The 21,604-nt window shown below is 50.3% G+C and overlaps 2 protein-coding genes across 2 annotated transcripts; one reads left to right on the forward strand and one right to left on the reverse strand.

Moving 5' to 3' along the window:
- Nucleotides 1-155: 155 nt before the first annotated feature.
- On the forward strand, nt 156-4,283 carry AAMP (angio associated migratory cell protein; the record flags this gene model as incomplete). The annotated part of the gene is made up of 10 exons (XM_010713780.1): nt 156-324; nt 477-596; nt 759-898; nt 1,022-1,166; nt 1,252-1,335; nt 1,599-1,714; nt 1,915-2,018; nt 2,280-2,370; nt 2,688-2,842; nt 3,035-4,283. Coding segments are annotated over 10 exons (1,200 nt in total), but the record flags the coding sequence as incomplete, so codon positions are not given.
- ARPC2 (actin related protein 2/3 complex subunit 2) lies at nt 4,105-18,280 on the reverse strand. The gene is made up of 10 exons (XM_010713781.1): nt 18,154-18,280; nt 14,217-14,324; nt 13,075-13,187; nt 10,929-10,974; nt 10,157-10,343; nt 9,648-9,741; nt 7,363-7,489; nt 6,074-6,174; nt 5,270-5,370; nt 4,105-4,547 (listed from the first exon to the last, which is right to left on the reverse strand). Exons 1-10 carry the CDS (start codon nt 18,278-18,280, stop codon nt 4,523-4,525), a joined length of 1,029 nt encoding a protein of 342 aa, XP_010712083.1. The 3' UTR covers nt 4,105-4,522.
- Nucleotides 18,281-21,604: the final 3,324 nt, after the last annotated feature.

Genomic DNA, 21,604 nt, shown 5'->3' on the forward strand with positions numbered 1-21,604 from the left:
GGTTCCCGCGGGCAGGCCTTGCGTCGCGTCCCCACCCCAGGGCCTCCCAGGGACCTTCAGCCCTCCCCGCTGGGGTCTCCTCCGCCCGCGGGGCCGGGACCCCTTCACACTGGGCCGCCCCTGGGCCCGCGGGGGCTGAGGTGGGCGGGGGTTGACCTTCGCTCCCTGCAGATGACCTGGCCGCAGAGGTGGAGGACGTGGACTTCGAGGATGAGGGAGCAGAGGGGCCCGACGGTGAGGCCTGGGAGACGGAGGACGATGAGGGGTTGGAGGACGGCATGGAGGCACAGGATGACAGTGAGGTCACGTTCTCGCTGCACTCGGGTGAGCCATGGGGTTTCCCTGAGGGGAAGCTGTGCTATGTCCCTCTCCTGGTTCTACCAAGTGGGTTCAAGGGGTCTCTGATAGCCGTTGTGCCATGGGGGTTTGCGTCTGGGGAACATTCACTGAGGTGTGAGCATCTCCCGGCTCTGCAGCCTCAGTATTCTGTGTGAGCCTCGACCCAAAGACCAACACACTGGCAGTGACGGGTGGGGAAGATGACAAAGCCTTCGTGTGGCGCCTGAGTGATGGAGAGCTCCTGTTCGAGTGCACAGGTGAGAGACTTGAGCCAGATGTCCCTGCTCAAATGGGTCCTGCAGCCCTTCCTGGCTGCATTTGCCCCTTCCCCACTGATGCTCTTATGGAGCTAGGCTCTCGATTGTTTTCCATAGCTGGCATTTATTAACAGAATGGTCTCTGCTCCTTACCATCTCTAGGACACAAGGACTCTGTCACCTGTGCCAGCTTCAGTCATGACTCTGTGTTTGTGGCCACGGGTGACATGTCTGGTCTTATCAAAGTGTGGCGGGTGGACAACAAGGAAGAAGTGTGGTCCTTTGAGGTGGGGGACCTGGAGGTGAGTGGCCGAAGCCCTGCTCCTGCCGGAGACATGGGGGTTGGTAGTGGGATGCAGCTCTGGTTCTCCTCCCTTCTGCGAGGATACAACCCTGTAACACTGCCTGTCCCTTTCTCTGCACAGTGGATGGAGTGGCACCCTCAGGCCCATGTCCTTCTGGCGGGCACAGCTGATGGCAATTCCTGGATGTGGAAGATCCCCAGTGGAGACTGCAAAACCTTCCAGGGCCCTCCGTGCCCTGCCACGTGTGGCAAGATCTTGCCTGATGGTGAGGCACAGGGTGCTCCTGTGCTAGGGAGGAGGCAAAGGGTGGGGAAGCTCTGCCTCTATCTGCTTGGTTCTGTCTTACCTAGGGAAACGAGCTGTAGTGGGATACGAGGATGGGACCATGCGCATCTGGGATCTGAAGCAGGGAACCTCACTGCACGTCCTGAAAGGTGGGAAAGGGGTTTTTCACCTGGGATGCGTCCCCCATGCAGTAAACTCTGAGCTCTGTCTTTGTGAAGAGGAAGCACACACACAGACACCAGAGGCTGTCTGGTGCTGGGTGGGCTGTCCTTGTGGCAGCTGTCCCTTGCCATGGGGCTGCCACAATGGGGTGGGTGTAATGCAGAGACTGCATGGGAGGTGTGCTGGGCTTCAAGGTGCGTGAAGTTTGGTAGAGATGAGTGTAGCTCATGCTTCCTATTCATCTCCACAGGCCAGGACGGCCACCAGGACCCCTTGACATGTGTGGCCAGCAACCAGGACGGCAGTTTGATCCTGACAGGCTCAGTGGACTGTCATGCCAAGCTGGTCAATTCTGCCACAGGCAAGGTGAGTCCGTGCCCACCTGTGGGGCGCAGTAGTGGATATGAATGACCTGTACGGGGCAGGATGGTGCTGGGCTTTGCCGGCCAAAAGCAGCCTGCGATGGCCACCCGAGGCCAGCAGGAGGCGTGCTTGGCCACCACTACCACCATTTCTCTGCGACTGAGAGGACTGAGGCGTGAGGGCTCACGGCGTTCCTCCCCCAGGTGGTGTGCGTGTTCAAGATGGAGAGCGTGGCTCCCAAGGCCACTGCAAGTGAGGGCGAGGAGGCAGAGTCCAATTCAGTGGAGTCGCTGGGCTTTTGTAATGTGTGAGTGGGGCACTGGGACAGGGTGTTCTGCAGACACAGCTATGGGGGACCTTTCTTACCAGTATGTTTTCTCTCTTGGGAACTTTGTGCTGCTTGCTGGCTCCTGATGTCTTGGTATTTTCCTTATGGGGTGTTCTGTGGTTCCAGCTCTGACCATTGGGTTGTCCCTCTTCATTTCAATGCTCCTTCAATCCCGATCCTTCACACACTTAATTCCCTGCTTGCTCCAGGTCCTCATAAAACTTGTTCCTCTCTCTGCAGGATGCCACTGGCTGCTGTGGGCTACTTGGATGGTACACTGGCTATCTACGATCTCTCCACACAGAGCTTGAGGCATAAATGCCAACATGAGGTACTGCCCTGTACCTATTTTCCAAGCCTGAGGGCATCTCTGGGTCCAGTTGGCACCGCTGGAAGCCCAGCGTTGCCTCTCTTAGAGCATGGGGGCTTTCTGGGGTTAGTTCCCAATTTGTGCTTCTCTCTGCTCGTGGGCTTCCCCAGTGGTAGCTCTGGTCCCACACAGAGGATGTGCCACACCTTGGTCATGAGGGCTGTCCCTTTGCTATGGGAATGGTGGAAATCATTGGGGGTTGAGAGTGGAGGCTCATGATGTGCTGCGACTTCCTGACTTATTCCTTGTGCTCACTCTGCTTCCCCCCTGTACTCCAGTCAGGAATTGTGCAGTTGCTGTGGGAGGAGAACTCTGCTGTGGTGTATACCTGCAGCCTGGATGGGGCTGTGCGGCTCTGGGATGCCCGCTCAGGGAAGATGATCAGCGAGTACCGAGGGCACTCCGCTGAAATCCTCGACTTCACTGTCAACAAGTGAGTAGGGACTCCTCCCAGCCCAGTCCTTCCCTGAGGCTGCTGGGGTGAGGGAACCCCTGAGCCTTGGGGTGCATCATCTGGAAGCGTGGATGCTGAGATTGAAGGGTCTCAGGGAATAGAGAGGTGGTCACAGCTACGGCTGTCCAAAGCCCCCAGCCCCACTGCTGAGCCCCTCTCTTCCCCTTCCAGGGATGCCTCCATTGTGGTGACGACCTCCGGCGACCACCAAGCCAAAGTGTTCTGCGTGCAGCGCCCTGATCGCTAGGGTCAGTGCTGAGGGTGGTGGCCTGGCTCCGCCAGGCAGCTCGTGTACAGTGGGACAGGGGAGATGGGTTTCACCACCCTGCTCCAGTGAGTGCTTTGTAATTTTTCAGCCTGCCCCACTTTGCCCTCACAAGTTGGGGGCTGAGTCCGGGGTTTTGTATGAGAATATCTTATAATTATATATAAATTATTTCACTTACCTGGATCCCATCCACTCTGCTTGCTGGGGGGAAGGTGACCTTAAGAGATGTGATCTGTCCCCATTGGGATTTTAGGAATTAGCTATAGGGACTGTTCTTCCTAACCAGGCTGTCCCCAGTGCTCCCTGGTCCCAGCCCTGTTCCAGAGATAGGTAGACTTTTTTCTTCCTTTGCTGTTGGAAAGGAACCTTTCGTGCCAATGCTATCATAGGCTCTTCAGGAACACGGCTGGACCTGGTTGCCTCCGTGAGAGCCCAGCAGCCAGCTCTGAGCTGAGGGGCATGGGTGGATGGTTTTATTCTGGGCTGACTGGAGGCAGAGACCTGCACAGTAGCCATTCTTGACAGGGGAGACATGGAGATTCCCTGAGCAAGGCAGAAGGCTACGAAGGAAATATATGGATTGCTGGCTGAGGGTAAGAGGGCTGTCACAGCCCATTAGGAGACGAGTGATACTGCATACACGAGGTAGTCAAGAGGTAGTAAGTGGGTGCCAGGACACCACAATACTGCTTCTCAGCCTGGCATTGCTGTGAGGGAACCAAGCTGCCTCCAGTCTCCTCTTCCTAAGAGAGCTGCTCCTTCTCCCCCGGCTCACTAACACAAGAGGATTTTCACTAGTCCTGGGCACTGCACTCACACTTCAGCCGCAGACTGAGAAGAATGTAATGAGCTCCAAGCCCCAGTAATTGTCCCCATACCCTGAACAACTTCAACACCCCCATGCGCTTGTCTCTCCAAGCGCCCTTTCCTTGGCAAGGCCACATGTATTGACAAACCAAAAACTTACAGCTCCTTAAGATAGAAAGATCTCCTTTATTAATGAACCCCAACAGTATTTCTTCAGATACAGGAGTTTTGAACTCAAATACTCAGAAGAAAACAAGTTAATATTGCATTATTCTCATAAGAAATACTGCAACTTATTTCCGGTAACATATTGCAAAGCGAAACAGCTTGAAAAGGAAAAAAAAATTAAAAAAAAGAAAAGAAATTAAGTCAATCAAACTGGAATTAAGGTTTGTTTCTTGGAACGATCGAGTCCTCGCAAGCACAGCTCGTTTCTGCAGATTACTTCCCAAACTGTCATACAAACAGACCCCGATTGCTTGAATTCCTTATGAGCCCACAGAGGTGCAACATTAAAAGCTACGATTATCAGGTAGCAAGTGCCCCAACCTTCATCCTCCACAGCAGCCTCAGTGACCCTGGCGTTAACGGGTTGTGAATGTCTTCCCCCTGAAAGGATGCAGAGAGAGGTCAGTGTGGACTTCAGAGCTGCTTTGGGTTGCCTCTGGCTTTTCTGGGCTGCCCCAGGGTGACTTGTGGGCACGTGCTTGCATTGAGCTCTCAAAGACATACTGGTACTGCTGGTTCAGAGCTCACAGGCATTGCCTGCAGCAAGACCAGGCAACTGGACCACACAGCTATGGGGAGGGGCTGGCTTTCACAAAGGGCACAACCCCAAGGCCCCAGAGCAGAAAGCAAAGAGGAAATACCAGGATGCACAGAAAAAAGATGCAAAGGAACTCTAGGATCAAGAGGCCAGAGTCATGAGGGAAACATGCTACATAACCACTATCATTGGTGTGCACTGCTCTGGGCTGCTTTATTTGCCCAAGGGAGCCAGTTCCCAGGAATGCTCACAGCCTGAGTGAGCTAGTGGCCACAGGCTCTGGGGAGTTGCAGACACACCAGGCAGGAAGAACATGCTCCAATGGCTGCAAGCCTTTGGGAAGGACCTGGCCACTCTCCCTGGTGGGTTGGGCAGCAGCCTGACAGTACAGTAAGCCCCAGTGAGGAGAGCCATGCCACGCTCACAGCAGGAAGATGCTCTGCAAGTACTGAACATCAGGTCCCATTACAGCCATCCCATAGTATCCCAAGCCTAGGAGCAGAGAATGCTGAGCTGTGAAGAAGTGAGCTCGTGGCAGACAGGGGAGCCTGATTAAATCACTCACGTGATTGTTTTCATTTCTTTCTTCTCTGCGTCTGGACGGGCACGGTTCAGCACCTTGAGGAAATCTGATGTTTTTGCCCTCATACGTGTGTGAATATAGGCCTACAGGAACAAAACAGGGACACTTCAGGATCCTGTGTTCACAGCTAAGACTTCAGACAAATCTTTCAGCTAACCACAGCTTTGGGATGCTCATGGCTGGCTTTGGACCATGAGCACAGCAGCAGAGATAAGCTGGTATGCAAGTGATCTGGGTAAGGGTTGTCACTCCTGCCAGCCAGGCACTGTTCATGGCTAAGCTCCACAGGAGCTGGAGATGATGGGAGACCTGCCCCAGGGCCAGCTACTGCTGGAGGGCACAGGGCTATGTTTCTGTTCCTTGGTAGGAAAGGGACTAGCTCTGCACAGCAACAGTGGGTACTCAGCCTCCCTGGCATGCAGTATGAGGGAAGTTGGGGAGCCAATGGTGAAAACTGCTGCCTGACCTCTGGTCAAAGGCAGGTTTCTGAGTAACTACGCTTGCTTTTGTTCCCCAAAAAGAAAACCACAGATTGAAAAGGGAAAAAAAATCCTAGTTTGCTGCAAGGATGGGAGGCGAACAGGCACTGCCTGTACCAAGGAACAGGAAGAAGGTGATGACGCACCATTTGCCAAGCTAGCACGATTGTGGAGGGCAGTAGTGTGCAGCAGTCAGTTCTCAGGGTGGGGGAAATGAGGGTACTCCTACTCCATGCTTCGTCTTTTTAGTCCCCCCAGATGAGATGAGCCAAGTCTCCCACTTTCCCCAGCCACAGCCCCTTGGTACCTTTGAGCACTTGATGTGATAGTGCAGGTAGTCTCGGAATGTGTGGATCAGGTTTATGGTGTTGTCTCTGGCAGCAGCATTGGTGTGACGGGGGAACAGCACTGAAAGGAAAAGGGCCACACAAAGTGTTATTGCTTCCTGAAGCTATGAACGGCCTCTTCAGGGTCCTCTGATGCTGCAGGCTGTAGGGCATGCTGCTCTGAACGCCTGTTTACTGTGCCCATTACTGAGACACGTATCAGGATTAAGCAGCACTGGTGATTTTAAACACAAGGCTTAGCAGCACTTTCCCACCCACTGTTACACGCTCAAGTCTCTCGAAGCAGCCTGGACACAGCTGGAGGACACAGGCAAGGCCAAGTGCCCAGAGATGACGACACCTTAGGAAACTGCACGGATGCTACTTCAGTGCTGGTGCTGTGCTAAGTGTCCCAGATCCAAGGGCTGAAAGACCTTTTGTCTCAGTGATGATCTCACCTGGGACTGTCAGATCAGATGACAGAGAAACTGCCTCTAGACAAGGAGGAACTCTTACTGGCAGTCCAAGAACTGCCATTAGGCAGCTCTGCCGTGACTGATTAAGTGCCTGAACCCAGGGCACCGTTCCCAGCGTGGGAGGAGAGCAGTGCTAGCTTTGCTTTCCTCTGCAGTGTCTGTGCTTTGTCTCTGAGCTCCAATCTGCAGGCATGCTGGCCTGGGAGACCCTAACAGCATATTCAACCACGGACCCAGTTTCTCTGTAAAGAGATCTCTCCCTTTGAACAGGGGCAGGGTTTGGACTCCTCAGGTCATCATCAGCACTGCTGCCCAGGAGGAAATGACTGCTGGCCAGGAAAGCAGCACCTTTGCAGGCAGGTGAAGGTATTTCATCAGAGATAGAAGTGTTAGGCTTAGAACACAGAGGCAGCACTGAAGAAGCACATCTTGCAGCCCAGGCATCTGCAGTTACAGATTACATGTCCACGAGAAAGGAGCCTCCAGTTTCCACAGTATCATAGCAAAGCCAAATGTCTCTTACTCCCACATGCTAAACTCAATTTATAGGCTGACATCATGTGGCTTACTGTCAACTCCCTCACTGTCCAGAGCAGAGCTGAGGTGACTTGATGCTGCAGAAATGCTAATCACTGGGGGGAGAAGAGGACGCACAACAACAGAATGCAACTCCAGAGTCCCTTTAGGCCCAATAACTCGCATGAACACTCAGGGAAGGTGAACTAGGTTTTCGTGCAGCAGCAAGAACCTCTCTCCACCCTGAACATCCCTATACCACAGAGCTGCCTGCTTACCAAAGGTGATGTAGCCAATATTGTCGCCAATGGCTGCGTCTGTATCCTTCAGCTCCAAGGGTGGCTCCCTGTGGCTGAAGAGCACCTGTGGGGCTGTGTGACTGGCCCGGCGACCCTCCTTGAACTCCTGAACAAAACAAAAATAAGGTGAGCCCCACTGCGGCACATCAGGCAGCACAACTGAAAAGCAAATAACATTTTCCAGTTCTACAGGGCATCTAAGCAGGAGGTTTCCCAGCTTTCCCTCTATGGGCCAATCTAAACAGGCCAAGCCTCTGGAAAACAATCATTTTTTCCTCCAGCAAAATCAAACCAAAATGCATGGCTCTCCCAAGTTTGTGTGTGCCCAGTACAAGCCCTCAGCTTGTGCAGATTTCAGCATCACATTTATTGTCATGGGACATAGAAGTGTTTCATGGACAAGACACCTCAGGTCAAGCAAGCAGATACGAGACAGCACAGCTCCTACTCCAAGTACTTCTAGTGAAAATGAGCAGCAGCCATCATTCCAAAGGAGGGGAAAAATTCAGAAAGGGCTGCAGAGTCTCAACTGTGCCAGTTTTAAAGGCTCAGCCATTTAAGAAAAGCATCTCCCACCAAGTATCTTTACCCAGGCATTAAAAGGGTTTGAATCTTGTGTGTGAAACCTGCTTCTCCTAGCTCTTCTCTAAAACAGCCCTGAAACAACACTTGGATGCAAAGAAAACCATTTCTCACCAGGGATCTGAACAGCAGCACAACACTCATCTCACAAGCAGTGAATTTTAAGAGCATCTCTAAACAGGGCTCGGAAAGTCCAGACTCCATTTCCCTGCCTCGAGGCAGAACAAACACCCCTCTGCCTTGCTGACCTGCCCAGCCTGTGCATTGCCAGCTATCCTCCCTTCTCAGGACAGCACAGCACATCCCAGGAAGGGCTGGAGCTCTCCTGTTGGAAGGCCAAGTTTTTCACTGGGGTTTCCTTCATGAAATGCTTAGCTTGCACTTCCGCCTGTTTATACCAGAGGGTGAAATGGTTCAAATGGCTTTGCTGGTTAGTTAATGGCCAGATTTTCTCCATCAGGGAACAGATATGCAGCTGCCACTGCATTACGCAACAGAAATAGCTGGAAAGAAGGAGCCAGTGTGACTCAGAGTGGAAACTCTTGTGGCCAGGCAGGAATAAGGTTTGCTGTTGTAAAAAACCAAGAACTTGAGACATGCAGACTCTAGGACAGCTGCTCCCTTGAAACTTTGCCATCTCCCCCGGAGCCTCAGAAACCCTGTTCTATTCACCTCACTCCTCCCTCCTGGATTTATAAAGCAGAATTTCTGGCCGTGGGATATACTGGTGGGGAAAAGCCAGAGCAGATGCCCTGGATTTAGTTACAACACACAAAGAGCAAAGCTGTGAGGTAATACACACCATTGCCACTACAACAGATCTTGTTAGAATGAGCTCCAACATAGGTAAACTGGTATTCAGCAAACTGGGCCAGGAACATGCTGTCCACAAGCCCAACAGCAGACAGAAGGTGAGCTAGACAGGCAACACGGATGAACACACAAATCAGCTCTGACTGAGCCAGCCCCAGGTGTCAGCAAACGTCTCAATCTCTGCAGGCTGGAACCCATTGCTAAGTGCAAAGTGTTTACTATGGCCCTCTGAATGCTTCCCAGCTAAGTGACAGTTGCAAAGGGCTGCTGAATCCAGAAGTATTTGGCATTATGACGGCTGATTCAAGTATGTAAACTAAGCAAATTCATAGCTTTTCAAAGCTCAAATCCAAGATCCCGTTGCTGCACATGAGAACAGTTACACTGAGCTGCTCCTGGTCCAAGTATTTTTGCAGCTTTTGAGAATCAGCAGAAACAAACTCATAGCACCTTCTCAGACATAGCATAACATTGCCTCATCCCCTCTACTCCTTCTACAGCCTCCCTGCCATGCTCCTCTCCTCCGATGCTTGGTGATCCCTGCACCACAGCCAGTTGTGCGACAGGGCCTTAGGGTGAATACTGAAGTATCCATGTGGTGTTTTTCATCTGCAATACATAACGTGTTTGACTGTGTACATCAGCAAGACATCAATAATTAAGAGGACAATGCAAGAGCCTGAATTAGTAGTTACACTCCCGTGCCTATTGGCACGTTCTTCCGTCCCAGGGCAGAGCGGAGCCCTGTAGAGCATTTACATGCATTAAATCGCCTGTGAGATCCCTTCTGTCTTACATGTGCTTGTTCAGCACCGCTGATCCAAGTGAGAAGTGAATTGAGGATTGGATGTTTTCCCCAGTTTCCATACCTGCATAAATACCTTTCCAATCACCACATCATCATCATCCTTAAATACCGTGCTGAACACAACCGTGACGCGGTCCTTCTTTGCCTCAACATACCTGCAGGTGGGCAAGAAAGGAGAACTCAGTTGTGAATACGACTGCCAGAACTGCAACTGGATGAGGAAGCAGCTGCATGACAAGCTCAGATAGATGCTGAAATGTTTCCCCCCTTTTTCGAGACAAGTGTTTACAGGGAGCAAAACACTTTTGATGGGAGTGGCTAATTCCTTTCCTGCATGCAGCCACAAGTGCTACTGCTAACAGAGACTCTTGTATAACACCTCTGCAGCCTGAGGGATGAGCATTACCATCGCTGGGTACGCCTTAGAGCCTAGGACAGGCCCTTATTACCATGCCAAAGCACTGAGCAATAGGATTTCCCGACTTTCCATTGCATCCTCCAGCTCTGAGTAGAAGCAGAGAGCATAGTGACTGCTGTCAGACTCCAATCCTGTGCCACTTGAACACTTACATCGTCTCATCATCTCTGTAGTGGATGACGGCTCTTTTCTCTCCTTCTTTGCCCTCTTCCTGGAATTTGAAATACTTCTCAAAGACCGAAGCAAAGCAGTTGCGCTTCAACATGCCGGCTTGGTGCACAATAGCATCTTTGTCTGCAGGAAGGTTCTCCAGGTCGTAAAGCAAAGAGACATTGTAACCTGGTGAGGAACAGACACCAACCTTAATAATCTATGCAGGGCCTTAATACAACTAAAGACACATTTTCTGGGAAGCGACACCTACAATCCAAGCATCGCTGCTACAGTCCCACCTTTCCCTTACGGCCTTCCAAAACCCCAGGGGTGACTGCTTTCAACACCACCACTGCCAGAAACTGTGCCTGAACTCAACGTGTGACCATGGAAACGTTCCCAGGGCTCTTTAGCTCAGAGACACACATGCTGGCTGCACCGCTCCTAAGTTTTCACAGTGAGTAGGAAGAGATGCTGTCACAGGTAACCATGGTTTTCCTGTGTCTCATGAAATGTCTTTGAGAAGAACAAAGACCCCAGTTGTGAGGAACAGAGGCTTCCTGGAGGAGGGCTGCATTGAGAGTTACTGCTTATACTGCAGGAAACTTCAGCCCTGATGTATGTAAGACACCTTTTTTATTGCCACTCATTGTACAGGAAGCCCCAAACATTAAGCTTTTGACATGTAGCCTTCGCCTGAGCATTCTGGAGTTTACTTAAGCCGTTTTAGAATTGCATTCATACACACTATAAATGTTACAGCAGGGTTACCTGATTCAGGATTTACCAAGTAATTTCCATAGACTTTCTTCAATACCTAGGGAAAAAAAACAAACAGACATTGTAAACTTAAGCTATCAGAGCTGTTTCCTCCTGCATTGCCTAGGCGATGCTCAGTCTCCACGTAAAAACATCAAACTACATGCATCTGCCTCCCCTACTCTAACTGAACTTGGACAGATATTAAGTAATCAGCTTTTAGTAGTACTGCCTGCTCCTACTCTCTGATCTCCACCAACAGGGAGCATGCTGCAGGACAGGAGTCAAAAGTAGAACTTTCTAAAGCTCTTGCTGGTCTTGAACTTGCACTGGCAGGAAAATCTCTTCTGTATGCCTTGTATCTTCCAAGGAGAACCGTCAGCAGCAGTTTGACAGCAGCTCAGGGGCTACAAACCTCCTTCCCATCCCAAAGGCAGCTCCCAGGGGTTCAGGATGGGAGAGGCACCACAAAGCAGGCTCTGTCCCTCTCTGTACACATTCAGAACTGGGGCTGGGCAAGGCCTGGCCAAGCAATTGCCTGCCCAGCCTCAGCCTATTCCTCGGGACAGATGGGGATGGAGAGGAGACTGCCAGGCAACTTGGATGCCTCCCAGAAACAGACGCCCACAGCACAGCAAAAACCTTTAAGCATAATCACTGCTGAATTTTACATCAATGGCAATTTTCAACTGAGCTGTAGCACTGTGTCAGTGAGGGGGCTGGGAACAAGAGGTATTTCACACAGAAGAACGCTGTGGCAGAACCGGCCCTCCTGGGATGACAGAATGACACCCTCCACCACGCAAAGAGAATGCACAGGCTCTCTGCATGCCAAAACCTCCCCAGCTGAAAGCCTGCCTGGCCCAGGGAGATGCTCTCTCTTAGCAGGAACCCCACTTTGGCTTCTCACAGCGGGGTTTCACCAAAGACCAAGTGGAGGAAGTGCAGAAACAAGCTCCATCTTCTCCACGGAAGCACAGAGACACATAGTTTCTTAAACAGTGGTTTAAAAATGTTATTTCTATTTAGTCAGCACTTCCAAGGCAGTCCTGCAAAGATCCGATCTTCCTCTCAGAGCCTGACAAGCTGGCTGTCAGCTGCCGTCATCCTCAGCACAGCAGCCAGAGTTGAAAAGCAACACACACCACTGCTCACTCACCACTGTGACTATCAGTGTAAGGCTGCTACCCTGCTACAGTGCAGTGAACATCAGTCCCTCACCCACCACAGCACTTCTGGGATCATCCACTGTACTGATCCTCACTAAACGTGCTGGGAAGGCTCCAGCATTTGTGCTGCTTGTCTCTTCTGCTTCCCAGCAGCAGCACCTACAGTGGGGCTGCTCCCACAGCCCTGTAGTACAGGAGGCAATGTTGGTCCTAGAAAGGAGGATGCTTAGTCACATTTATTCTAACTTCAGTAGGTCTTGTAGCAACTTGCAGGAATTCACTTTAGGTTCAAATCCCCTGCTTCTTGCCAGATTCTCAATAAACTTACAGAGTTTATTTTCCTCCAAGGCAAAAACCTGCAGGGTGAACCCCACTTACTAGCATTAGGAGATTTGAAAACTAACTCGGGAACTGAGTCACACTTCCTGCCTTGCGACCCAACCACAGCTCAGAGAGGCGCCTTCTTTCTACCATAAATGGCCCTCTGCAGCCGGGGCTCATTCAACAGGAACTGAACCTGCTAACTTCACACAGCAGCAGCAAAAGAGGAACCAGACAGATCAAGGTCTGTACACACAGCTGGAGCCTGTAACTTGCTCTCAAGTGTGGTTAGAGTCAGAAGAGGACCGCTGTGGGATTCCAGAGTTGATTTGGTGCTTTCTCTTGCCATTGCGCTCAGAGCATCAGCCAGTGAAACTATTTTTGCCAGAGCTCATACTCGTTTTGAAGGTACTTTCAGAATTAGTGATGCTTTGGCCTTTCAGGCTATCAGTTCATAAGAGATGACTACTTCTTCACAACAGAGTGGGAACACACTCTGTCCTTGTGTTCCACCAAAGCAAGACTCCTAGTCAGCACAGGAATTTCAACATGAGACAGGAATACAGACACTTCTCTATACATTAAATCTGAACATCACAAGGGCATGGCCTCTTCTGATAAAGCATTTGTAGTCTCAAAGCCCCAGATGCCCAGAGATGCTCACTCACCTCGTCAGCACCATGTTCTTGAAGTTCTTTGTAGAATTTCAGAGAAATACTGACCATCACTTTTGTCTTATCTCCATTGGGATTTGAAATATGGTAAAGAACTCCATCAAAGTCTACAAAGCAAGTGAGACAAACGTGAGAGAGGTCAGTTCCTATTTCTGAGGAAACAATGGTGTTCTAGGAATTGCATAGTGACATGATTCCCTCTGCCTCAGCCCTCACAGAGGCATGACAAAGCTGTACTTAAGTAGTGTCACATAGGGAACCCTGTTATCATTCAAAGAGCTGAAATAGTTATGACACCTGTCCATCATGGGAAGATCTAGTCTAGTGTCATTTAGCATCCCTTTCAAGTCTGCTCGTGTTCAATGCACAAGGACACAAATACACAGAGATGCGAGCCTTCTGGATGCTCAGCACGCAGTGACTGACATGCCCACCAGGCCAGAGCTGCAGCCTAGAGGAGGAAAAACCTCCATCAGCAGAGCAAAAGCAGCTCAGGGAGTGCCTGCTGAGACAGCTTTCACTTCACTGCAGAACAGGCAGCCAGGGCAGGAGGCAGAGAAAGGCAGCCCTCCAGCTTCCTCCACTTCCCCACACAGCTCCACAGCTTACATAGATCCTTGATAACAGAAGCAAGACATCAGCTACTGAATGAATGCTTGTATTTCCTTGACACTTCCCATTCTAGAGAGCAGACTTCAGGCTATAAATTCATCCTGCCTGTCACCCCAAGCCAGCTTTCTAACAGTCTCGACTAGACAGTGCTAAAGACCTAGTAACAAGCAGTACCAAGTGCAGGACTGGGGAACAGGCAAAGTAAAACAGCTACCCAGCACTCACACAAAGCAAAGTGGGCACAGCCTATTCTGACCGCTGAACTCACTGCTGTGGGCTAAGTCCCAAGGAAGGTAAATGGACAGAGAAAACAGCGGGGCAGCCTACTGGAGACTTTGCTCCTGCAGAACACAAACCATCAGTTTTGGGAAGTGTGTGGTGTTCACACAGCCTGTCCATATGCAGCTCTCCCCTGCCCCCCACCCAACTGGGCTGGCTGAATTTGAGTGCACCAGACATAACCACGGGTAGGCCTTCTGAGGTAGCTCCCCCGTTTTTCAAGTCAGGAGCATTATGGAGCTTACCTGCAAACGTTACTTCTACTGCCTCTGGTTTATTTCTAAAAAGCAAAGAGAACAAAAGAGGTAAATGAGAAGTCAAGCAGCAGTCTCCAAACTGTGAAGGAAAGAAGATTCATTTCATTTCTCACAAGCAGTTTTACCTGAAAACACCTCTGGACCCTGCTGTTCAAGCAGCAGATAACTTTTGACAGCTTGGACTATTGCTCATTCCTAAAAGGATCAGTCTTACTAGAAATGATATAAAACAGTCCTGGAAGCTGGCAGAGATTGCTGTTATTTGTAGTTTATTAATAGAATTTGAGACCACATAGTGAAGATTTAGAGTTAGAAATGTCTGAGAAAGCTACTCATCACTAAGGAGCTGGTTTTAACAAGCCTGCTCTCCATATACAACTGCTAAGATGCAAGTTCACAGGACTGGCTCTTCTGCAAGTTCCGCTAACACCAGATGATGAAATGGACATAGTGGCTGAGCAATCCCTCCTTACGTGCCCCCTTCACCACCAAGGGCAGCTCTACCAATGGTTTGACACAAATTGCTTTTAGAGCAGACCCACCTCCAAGTTGGGGCTATCAACCATCAGCAGAATTAAACTTTTTCGATGCACATTTCGTCTTGACACCCTATCCCTAAACAACCCAATGACCACTGCAGGAAAAATCCTAGATCTGGATTTGCCCACACACTTACAGTTGTCTCAGGATCAGCAGCAAGAGCATTTCGCAAGCCTAAGGCACACAGCTTCTCATGTTTTAGGTATGAAGATTTTATAACATCTTACAGTTTAAGTGCCATAGTCTACAATCTCTGGAAGAGCTGGATCTTGTGAACAATCAAATTGCTTCCGTAAGGTGAATTTGTTGAGAACGGCACTATGCAAGTGCTTCAGCAGCTCCAAGAGGACTGTTATTAATAGGTCATCCTCCATGAGGGACCGATGCAAAGCTACCTCCAACACTGAGAGCCAGAGTGGAAAATGAGAACAGGGTCAAAATGTGAATCAACTGCTTTATTTCACAGCTAACGTCCTCTTATGTTTCAAAAGCAGCCACTACAGAGTACAGGCTAACGATGCTGGGTCTGTTTTACAACCCAGGGAAGTCTCAGCCTTCATTCACACCTACCTGAACCAGCTGGTTGACTCCCCAGGTCAAGTTAGCCTTGAGTTTGCATCTACCCTAACCCAGAGACTAACTCCAGCCCTATCTGGGTAGCAATGGAGGTGTTAGCCACCAACCAGAGATTGTAAGTGGAAAGGATGAGGTGTTGCTGCTTCTTGAGAGTTGTTAAAGCTGTGAAAAGCAACAGCCCTTTTTGCTGGGAGACAGGCAAGCCTCTGTCTTTTTGTGCTGCATCACTGAAGAAAAAACCACACACTTGAAAGCAGCCGTGTGAGTGCACCCACGGCAGGTCCCTTAGTTCGAGTCGCACCAGTTAGCCGAGACCTCTCTCACTCTTATCCTCCCTTCTTCCCTGCTGGCTGGAGATGGAAGTCTGGAGCCTCGCCCGTGGCACATTTAACACTTGGTTTTGAAAGGGGAGCAATTCCCCAGGCTGCATCTAAGCTCACTGAGGACTGATGGAAGCAGAGGTGGAAGAAAATCCCACCAATATCAGACGGTCAGTCGATGCAGACGAGTTCTTCTTTTAGAGCACCACGCTCAGATTTAGGAATCGGCTTGGACGGCAATATACATTTTATAAAAAAAGAAACCTATGTAGGAAGCTTTAAAGATAGCACAGTCAGGCACATAAGAGCTAGGAATATTAAAGAGGATGCACCCTTAAAGCTTAGTTTCATCACTCAAACCCAATTCCACATGCACACAGAGCTGACATCCGGCTCTCAGCAGTCCCTCCAAATACAGCACCTCACCCTGAGGAACTCACGGAAACAATTACAGACAATGAGCGACAGCGACAGTAACTCGGGAGACAACAGAAGGATAACTTGCCATGTTATTTAGGGAGCTGAAGCATCACAGACCCAAAGTTGGTTAATAGCTGTGTGCAAGAGCCTTTGTTCTGCACACAAAAGCTTACGGCAGCCATGACGCGACTCCTGCACGTTCCATTGCGCAAGCATGAATTTCTCAGAACTTATTTTTACATGGATTTCCCAAGTGGCTCAGTCCTCATACTTGAGGACGGTGAAGAGAAGAGAGGTTTGAAGGAGAAGCAGGTAACCAAACAGAACTTCGGGGCCCTGAATATTCACCAGCCTGCCGGCACGCAGCCTCATGGAGGAAGCGCTCACGTGAGCCGCATGCAGAGCTCCTCACAGCCACCCCGACCCTGCGTGCAGCAGGATGCTCCTGCCTCGTGGGGCACACCTCTCCTCAGCCCCAGCCAGCCCAGGGGGACCCAAAAGTTTTATGTGCTTCCATTTATTTCTCCGGCTGATCTCACCAAATCTATTCTGGCTATTTAAAACATTTCTACAAGAGGGAAAAATCACCTCTTTCACCCCTGTTAAGAAGTACTCAGACAGAGAAGGAGCCTGAACCATCACCCCAGTGCAGCAGAGGAGCTCTCGTGCCCTATTACCCTGCTGGGAGCTTCTTGAACCTGCACCACCCAAACTGCAGCCTCCCTCCATGACCAATAACAGCCACTCTCCCACCAGGAACAGCTGAAGATGGCTCCTCTCTCTGCTACACACCAAACCCAGACCTTTCTGCAACACCGTGCCTGAACTCTGCAGCTAAAATGGCAGCTGCTCCAAGCACAGGCGGCTGCCCATTTTCTGATAACACTTATCAGATTTGAAGTCAAATCCACACCAAATCCCATCTGCTCTCCGTTTATAACAATAAGAGGCCTTGATGGGTTTTTATTCCTTCTTGCCTGCATTCTCTTTATTCATCTCTAAATGGCTCCTGCACTAAGTCCATCTAATACAAAGCCAGCTCCAAATCAGATTTTTCACCCCAGCAGTGGATCCAAGAGCAGCCACAGCATCCGTGGAGAGATGCCAACATGCACTTAAGAGCAACAGCAACCCTTTTTTTCCTGACAGCAGTTCTTCAATTTTGATTCGGACAACTTCCAAACTTCCCTGCCTCGTTCTCAGGCCACAGAGGTTCTCAGCCATATGTTACAACAAATTTAAGAACAGAAGAATGAAGGCTGTGTAATTATACAGAGCCCTCATCTTCTGCATTAAACAGACCTGCATGCAAATGTAAGCTTGGCCAACAACCGCATCGATAGATGACTAAAGCAGCTCCCACATCACAATTAATGTTTATACCCAATAAAGGAAGATGGCAATTATTTTAAAAGCTGCAGGCATGCAGATACTCTAATATCTTGCTCCCGAGGAGGGGAAAAGAAATGAAAGGAGTGGGGGATATTTCAAAGCTTCAAGCTTCCAGCTCTGAGCAGAGCCTGCAGATCACTGAGTTGATGCACTGTTGGAAGAGAGTGAGCCAGATTCAGTGACAGACTGCAGGCTCTCGCTACAGAAAGGTCACCCCAATAAAAAAATTATGAGCAATGTCTAAAATTATCCAAGCAGTTCCTCCCCCCCGGGCCCCACTCGACTAACAAAAGCTACTTTGCGTGAGCTGCAAGCGTGCATGAAATCAAAGAGCTCCCGCAGCACGCCTGCCACAAACTTGAGAAGCGCTCTGCTGTGAGGTAATGGCAGTTCCCACACGTGCCCACCCACAGCATCGCTGGGAGCAGGGCTGGGACCTGCTGGGGTCTGGGGTTTGTGCTGTGGATCGCCCACTGGCAGACTGCTGGTGGCAAGACGTCCAGCAGACAGGGCAGCATCCCACAGCTCCCACTGCCAGCACAACAGCCAGTCTGCAGGCTCTGCTGATAGCTGCTCTTCTCTTGCGCTAAGCGTAGCAGCTGCAGGAGGTACTGATGATCCTGCATCCAACCCCAGAGTGCAAACTCTGCCAGCAGCATCACCTGAGCGTTCCTCACCTGCTCCAGGGTGAGGGTTGGGCTTCCTGCAGATGCTGGGCTGTCCGAGCTCCTCCATCCTCCGTGCTCTCCCTAGCTTCCCCACAAGGAACTCGCTCACAGGCCACATCACCAGCACAAAGGTCATGTCAGTCACCTTCACCCAGCAGGGCCATAGCACTCTGCTCCAGAGCAGGCGAGCACCAAAGTGACCACAGATGGGAAACACCACAGAGCATGTGGGTACAATTTCAGCCAAACTCTCCAACCAGCCTACAGGAACTGATTTACTGCAGAGAAGTTGAAGCTTCAGCTGTTTTCCCATTCAGCCAGCACTCATGAAACCCTGCAAATTTGTACCTATCAAAAGCTTTACAGAAACCTAAAATTTAATGAGATATTTTTCCCTCCACCTCCAACCAGGGAAAAGTCAGACTGTTCTCCACTTATGCAAATTTTTCCTTTGCACAGCAGGTAAATAGAAAGTAACAATTTGATACAGATGATTAATTTGCTGGCAGTTTAGAGCAAGCTATGTATGGCTGAAAAACCATACCCAGGAACGCAAGCCCTCAGCCACACTTTTGCTAGGATCAGTTACATCAGAGCAGACCAAAACTGGAGGCCAAATCTGTTTTGGAAGGCAGTTCTCCGCTGTGCTTTAGAAATAACTGAACACGGGAGACAGAAATATTTTACATTTAAAATAGGTTATTATTTTTCTATCTGTGCAGTTAGCAAAAGGAGACAAATAAGAGAAACAAAATCTTCCAACTGGCAGAGCTCACCTCCCAACACCTGAGCTTCCAGCTCAGGTCTGTTTCTTCCAGCTTCCAGGCAATTAGTCAGCTCAAAGAGAATTAGTCAAAAACTTACAGAAGAGCTTATTCTTTTGACACCTGCAGAAGCCCAACTCAAGTAACAAAGCTGCCCGATGCTGACACATCTGCTCTCGGGTTCTGACCAGGTATTCCCCCACTTCAGCACTTTGACAGTCTAAGCTTTCAGCAGTAAATTCTTCACTAGAGGTATTTTAGCAGGTTCTGGTAGCTTTTGGACATCATTTAAAAATGCGTTTGACTTAAGGAAGTTGATTTAAAACAGGAAAGTACAGTCTTAAGAAGTCCACTACATGTAGTCACCTTGATGCAAACTCCCTTGACGTCTAGTGGTGGCTGTCCAAGAAGATGAGATTTCCATGGGCTTTGCACACAAACACTGCATTTGGAATTGGCTCTGGCTTCTAAAAGTGACCCAGCTCTATTACACACTATGGGGAAATGTGAAGCAACTCCCACCTGAAGGCCTGGGGAAGCTCAGCAGGGAGCTGCTGGATCCATGGCACAGTCACAGAAGTAGAGGGAAGTGCTGCTACTCGCATCATGGAGCAAGTCTAGATAAATTGGGCATCACATCCGCCCAATTCAAGTTTCAGAGCAGATAACTCAAGGCCAGCTCTCAGTGTCCAGACTTTTTCCTCTCAATCGCTGAATCCCTTACGGTGTGCCCTTGTCCTGACCACCATGGGCCCATCCCCAGACACACCTTGTGTGGACAGTCACCCAAATAGTGAAATGCAGTAAATCCCCTCCTGCCTCCATGCTCAGTGCCACAGGATGACCCTGGAGCCCTAACTGGATGGAAAAGAAATTTCTCATGAATAAACATGGCATAATATAGCACCTCAACCCAAAAAGACTTGTTCAGGGAAGTGAATTTCCATTTTTCTTGGTTTCATCTCTGACCTTCATCTATGCCTGGTTCTTGCCTGGACAGCACAAGCACAGAAGAAAATGCAGAAGTGAACTACTACTTCCTCTCCAGCAACATACTGAGGGCACAACACTTATCCAGAAAGAGCACCTAGCTGGTCCTCTATCGAAACAAAAGAAAGGACAGCCTGTAGAACAAGAGGCAGAAGCAGAATGTCATTGGCCATGCTCACAGCAGGAGGAATTGATCCAGGAAGGATTGGTATGCCAAGCAAGCATGTTGAGGCAGTAACAAGCTTTGCTGTACAGCAAAATGGAAACTCCGTGGATTGGAGGTGAGCGAGCAACCTCAGCTCTAGCTGCACTGAGTCAGGGCTTTGAGGTGCATTCAATCTCCTGGTGGCTGCAACCTCCAATCACTGCTGCTGCACTTGTACTGATGCAAGGACACGCACGCAGGCTCCCACCAGCAGAATGCCTCCATACGAGCTTGTGGTGAATGAGTGTTTTTGACACACACTATTAACCTCCATATAGTTAAGTTTTTTCTAATGGATGCTGCTGCAGCGCCCAAGAGCTCTCTCCTCCCAGCGTGGTGCCAGTGTTTCGGGGATACTTGTTGCACTAAACGATCACATTCAAGAAGAATAAAGAGGCTGATGGCAGAGAATAGAGCAGCTTAGTGTTCCCACAAGGCAACACAGCCTAAGAGGTTATTGTATGAAATAAAAGAGCAAGAAGTCCACCAAAAGGAGAAAAATGGAGGAAACAGCCTCTCTCTAAGGTCTGCACACAAAAGGCAGAACACTTCAAAAGCCACTTGTGGAAAAGGTGACAAACAAAAAGGCCTCACTGGGGGGTCCCTTCCCAGAGCAGCTTAGGCTGTGCTGCTTGCAGAGCCAGGACAGGCTCCACCCACAGATAATAGTGCTGTGCTTTGCTTCTCTAGATTTTGTCCACACACAAAGGTGCGCAGCACTACTCAGATGCAGCGAGTGCATGGTTGCAGATAAGGGCATTCACACGAGGTAACTCTCCCAGGCTGGACTGTGCTCAGACAAGTGTCTTCATGACCCCAGTGCATCACTGTCAGTAATGCTCAGTGGCTCCCTAGGGACTGCACTGTCCCAGTCAGAGATGCAGGTGCAAATCAGCTGCCCTACAGCCTCCCCAAGGCCAAGAGACTCACCAGCCCTACACTACTAGAAGGAATGCACGGGTCCCAGGTTGGGACAGCAGAAGATGCTGACAGGAATCTGTTCCCCACCCCCAAAAAAATAGCTTGAAGCTGCTGCTGTGCCACAAGTCACCTCCCTGTTCCTCCATTCTGCACGAGCCCTGACACCACTCTGGACCTGCTCTGATGAAGGTCGCCAACACCTTCCAGCCCAACGGCCCACCCCAGCCTGCCTCAACACCACAAGCTACATCGCCCTCACGCAGTCCCAGCCCTCAGCACCCCATCAAGCCCTGTCTCACGCAGCCTTCCATTCATCCGCCCTAGCCTTACTCAGCTCCACCAGCTCAGCTCCCCTCCACCCCGTGCCGCAGCCCCTTTCCTCCCGTCCCGGCCCCATCCTGCCCTGTCACTGCCCCCGGCACCACCCTATCCCACGCCGCCTTCCCCCCCGCCTAGCCCTGCCACACCTCACGCCCAGGGCCAAGCCTCGGTGCCACCCCGCCCGCCCAGACCTCTCCCACGGCCCCGCGCTCCCTGCCCCGCTCCCCTCCCTCAGGCCTCGCCAGGCCGGAAGGCTTCC

This window comes from Meleagris gallopavo, chromosome 7, assembly GCF_000146605.3.
Source record: "Meleagris gallopavo isolate NT-WF06-2002-E0010 breed Aviagen turkey brand Nicholas breeding stock chromosome 7, Turkey_5.1, whole genome shotgun sequence".
In the NCBI taxonomy this organism is placed as follows: domain Eukaryota; kingdom Metazoa; phylum Chordata; class Aves; order Galliformes; family Phasianidae; genus Meleagris; species Meleagris gallopavo.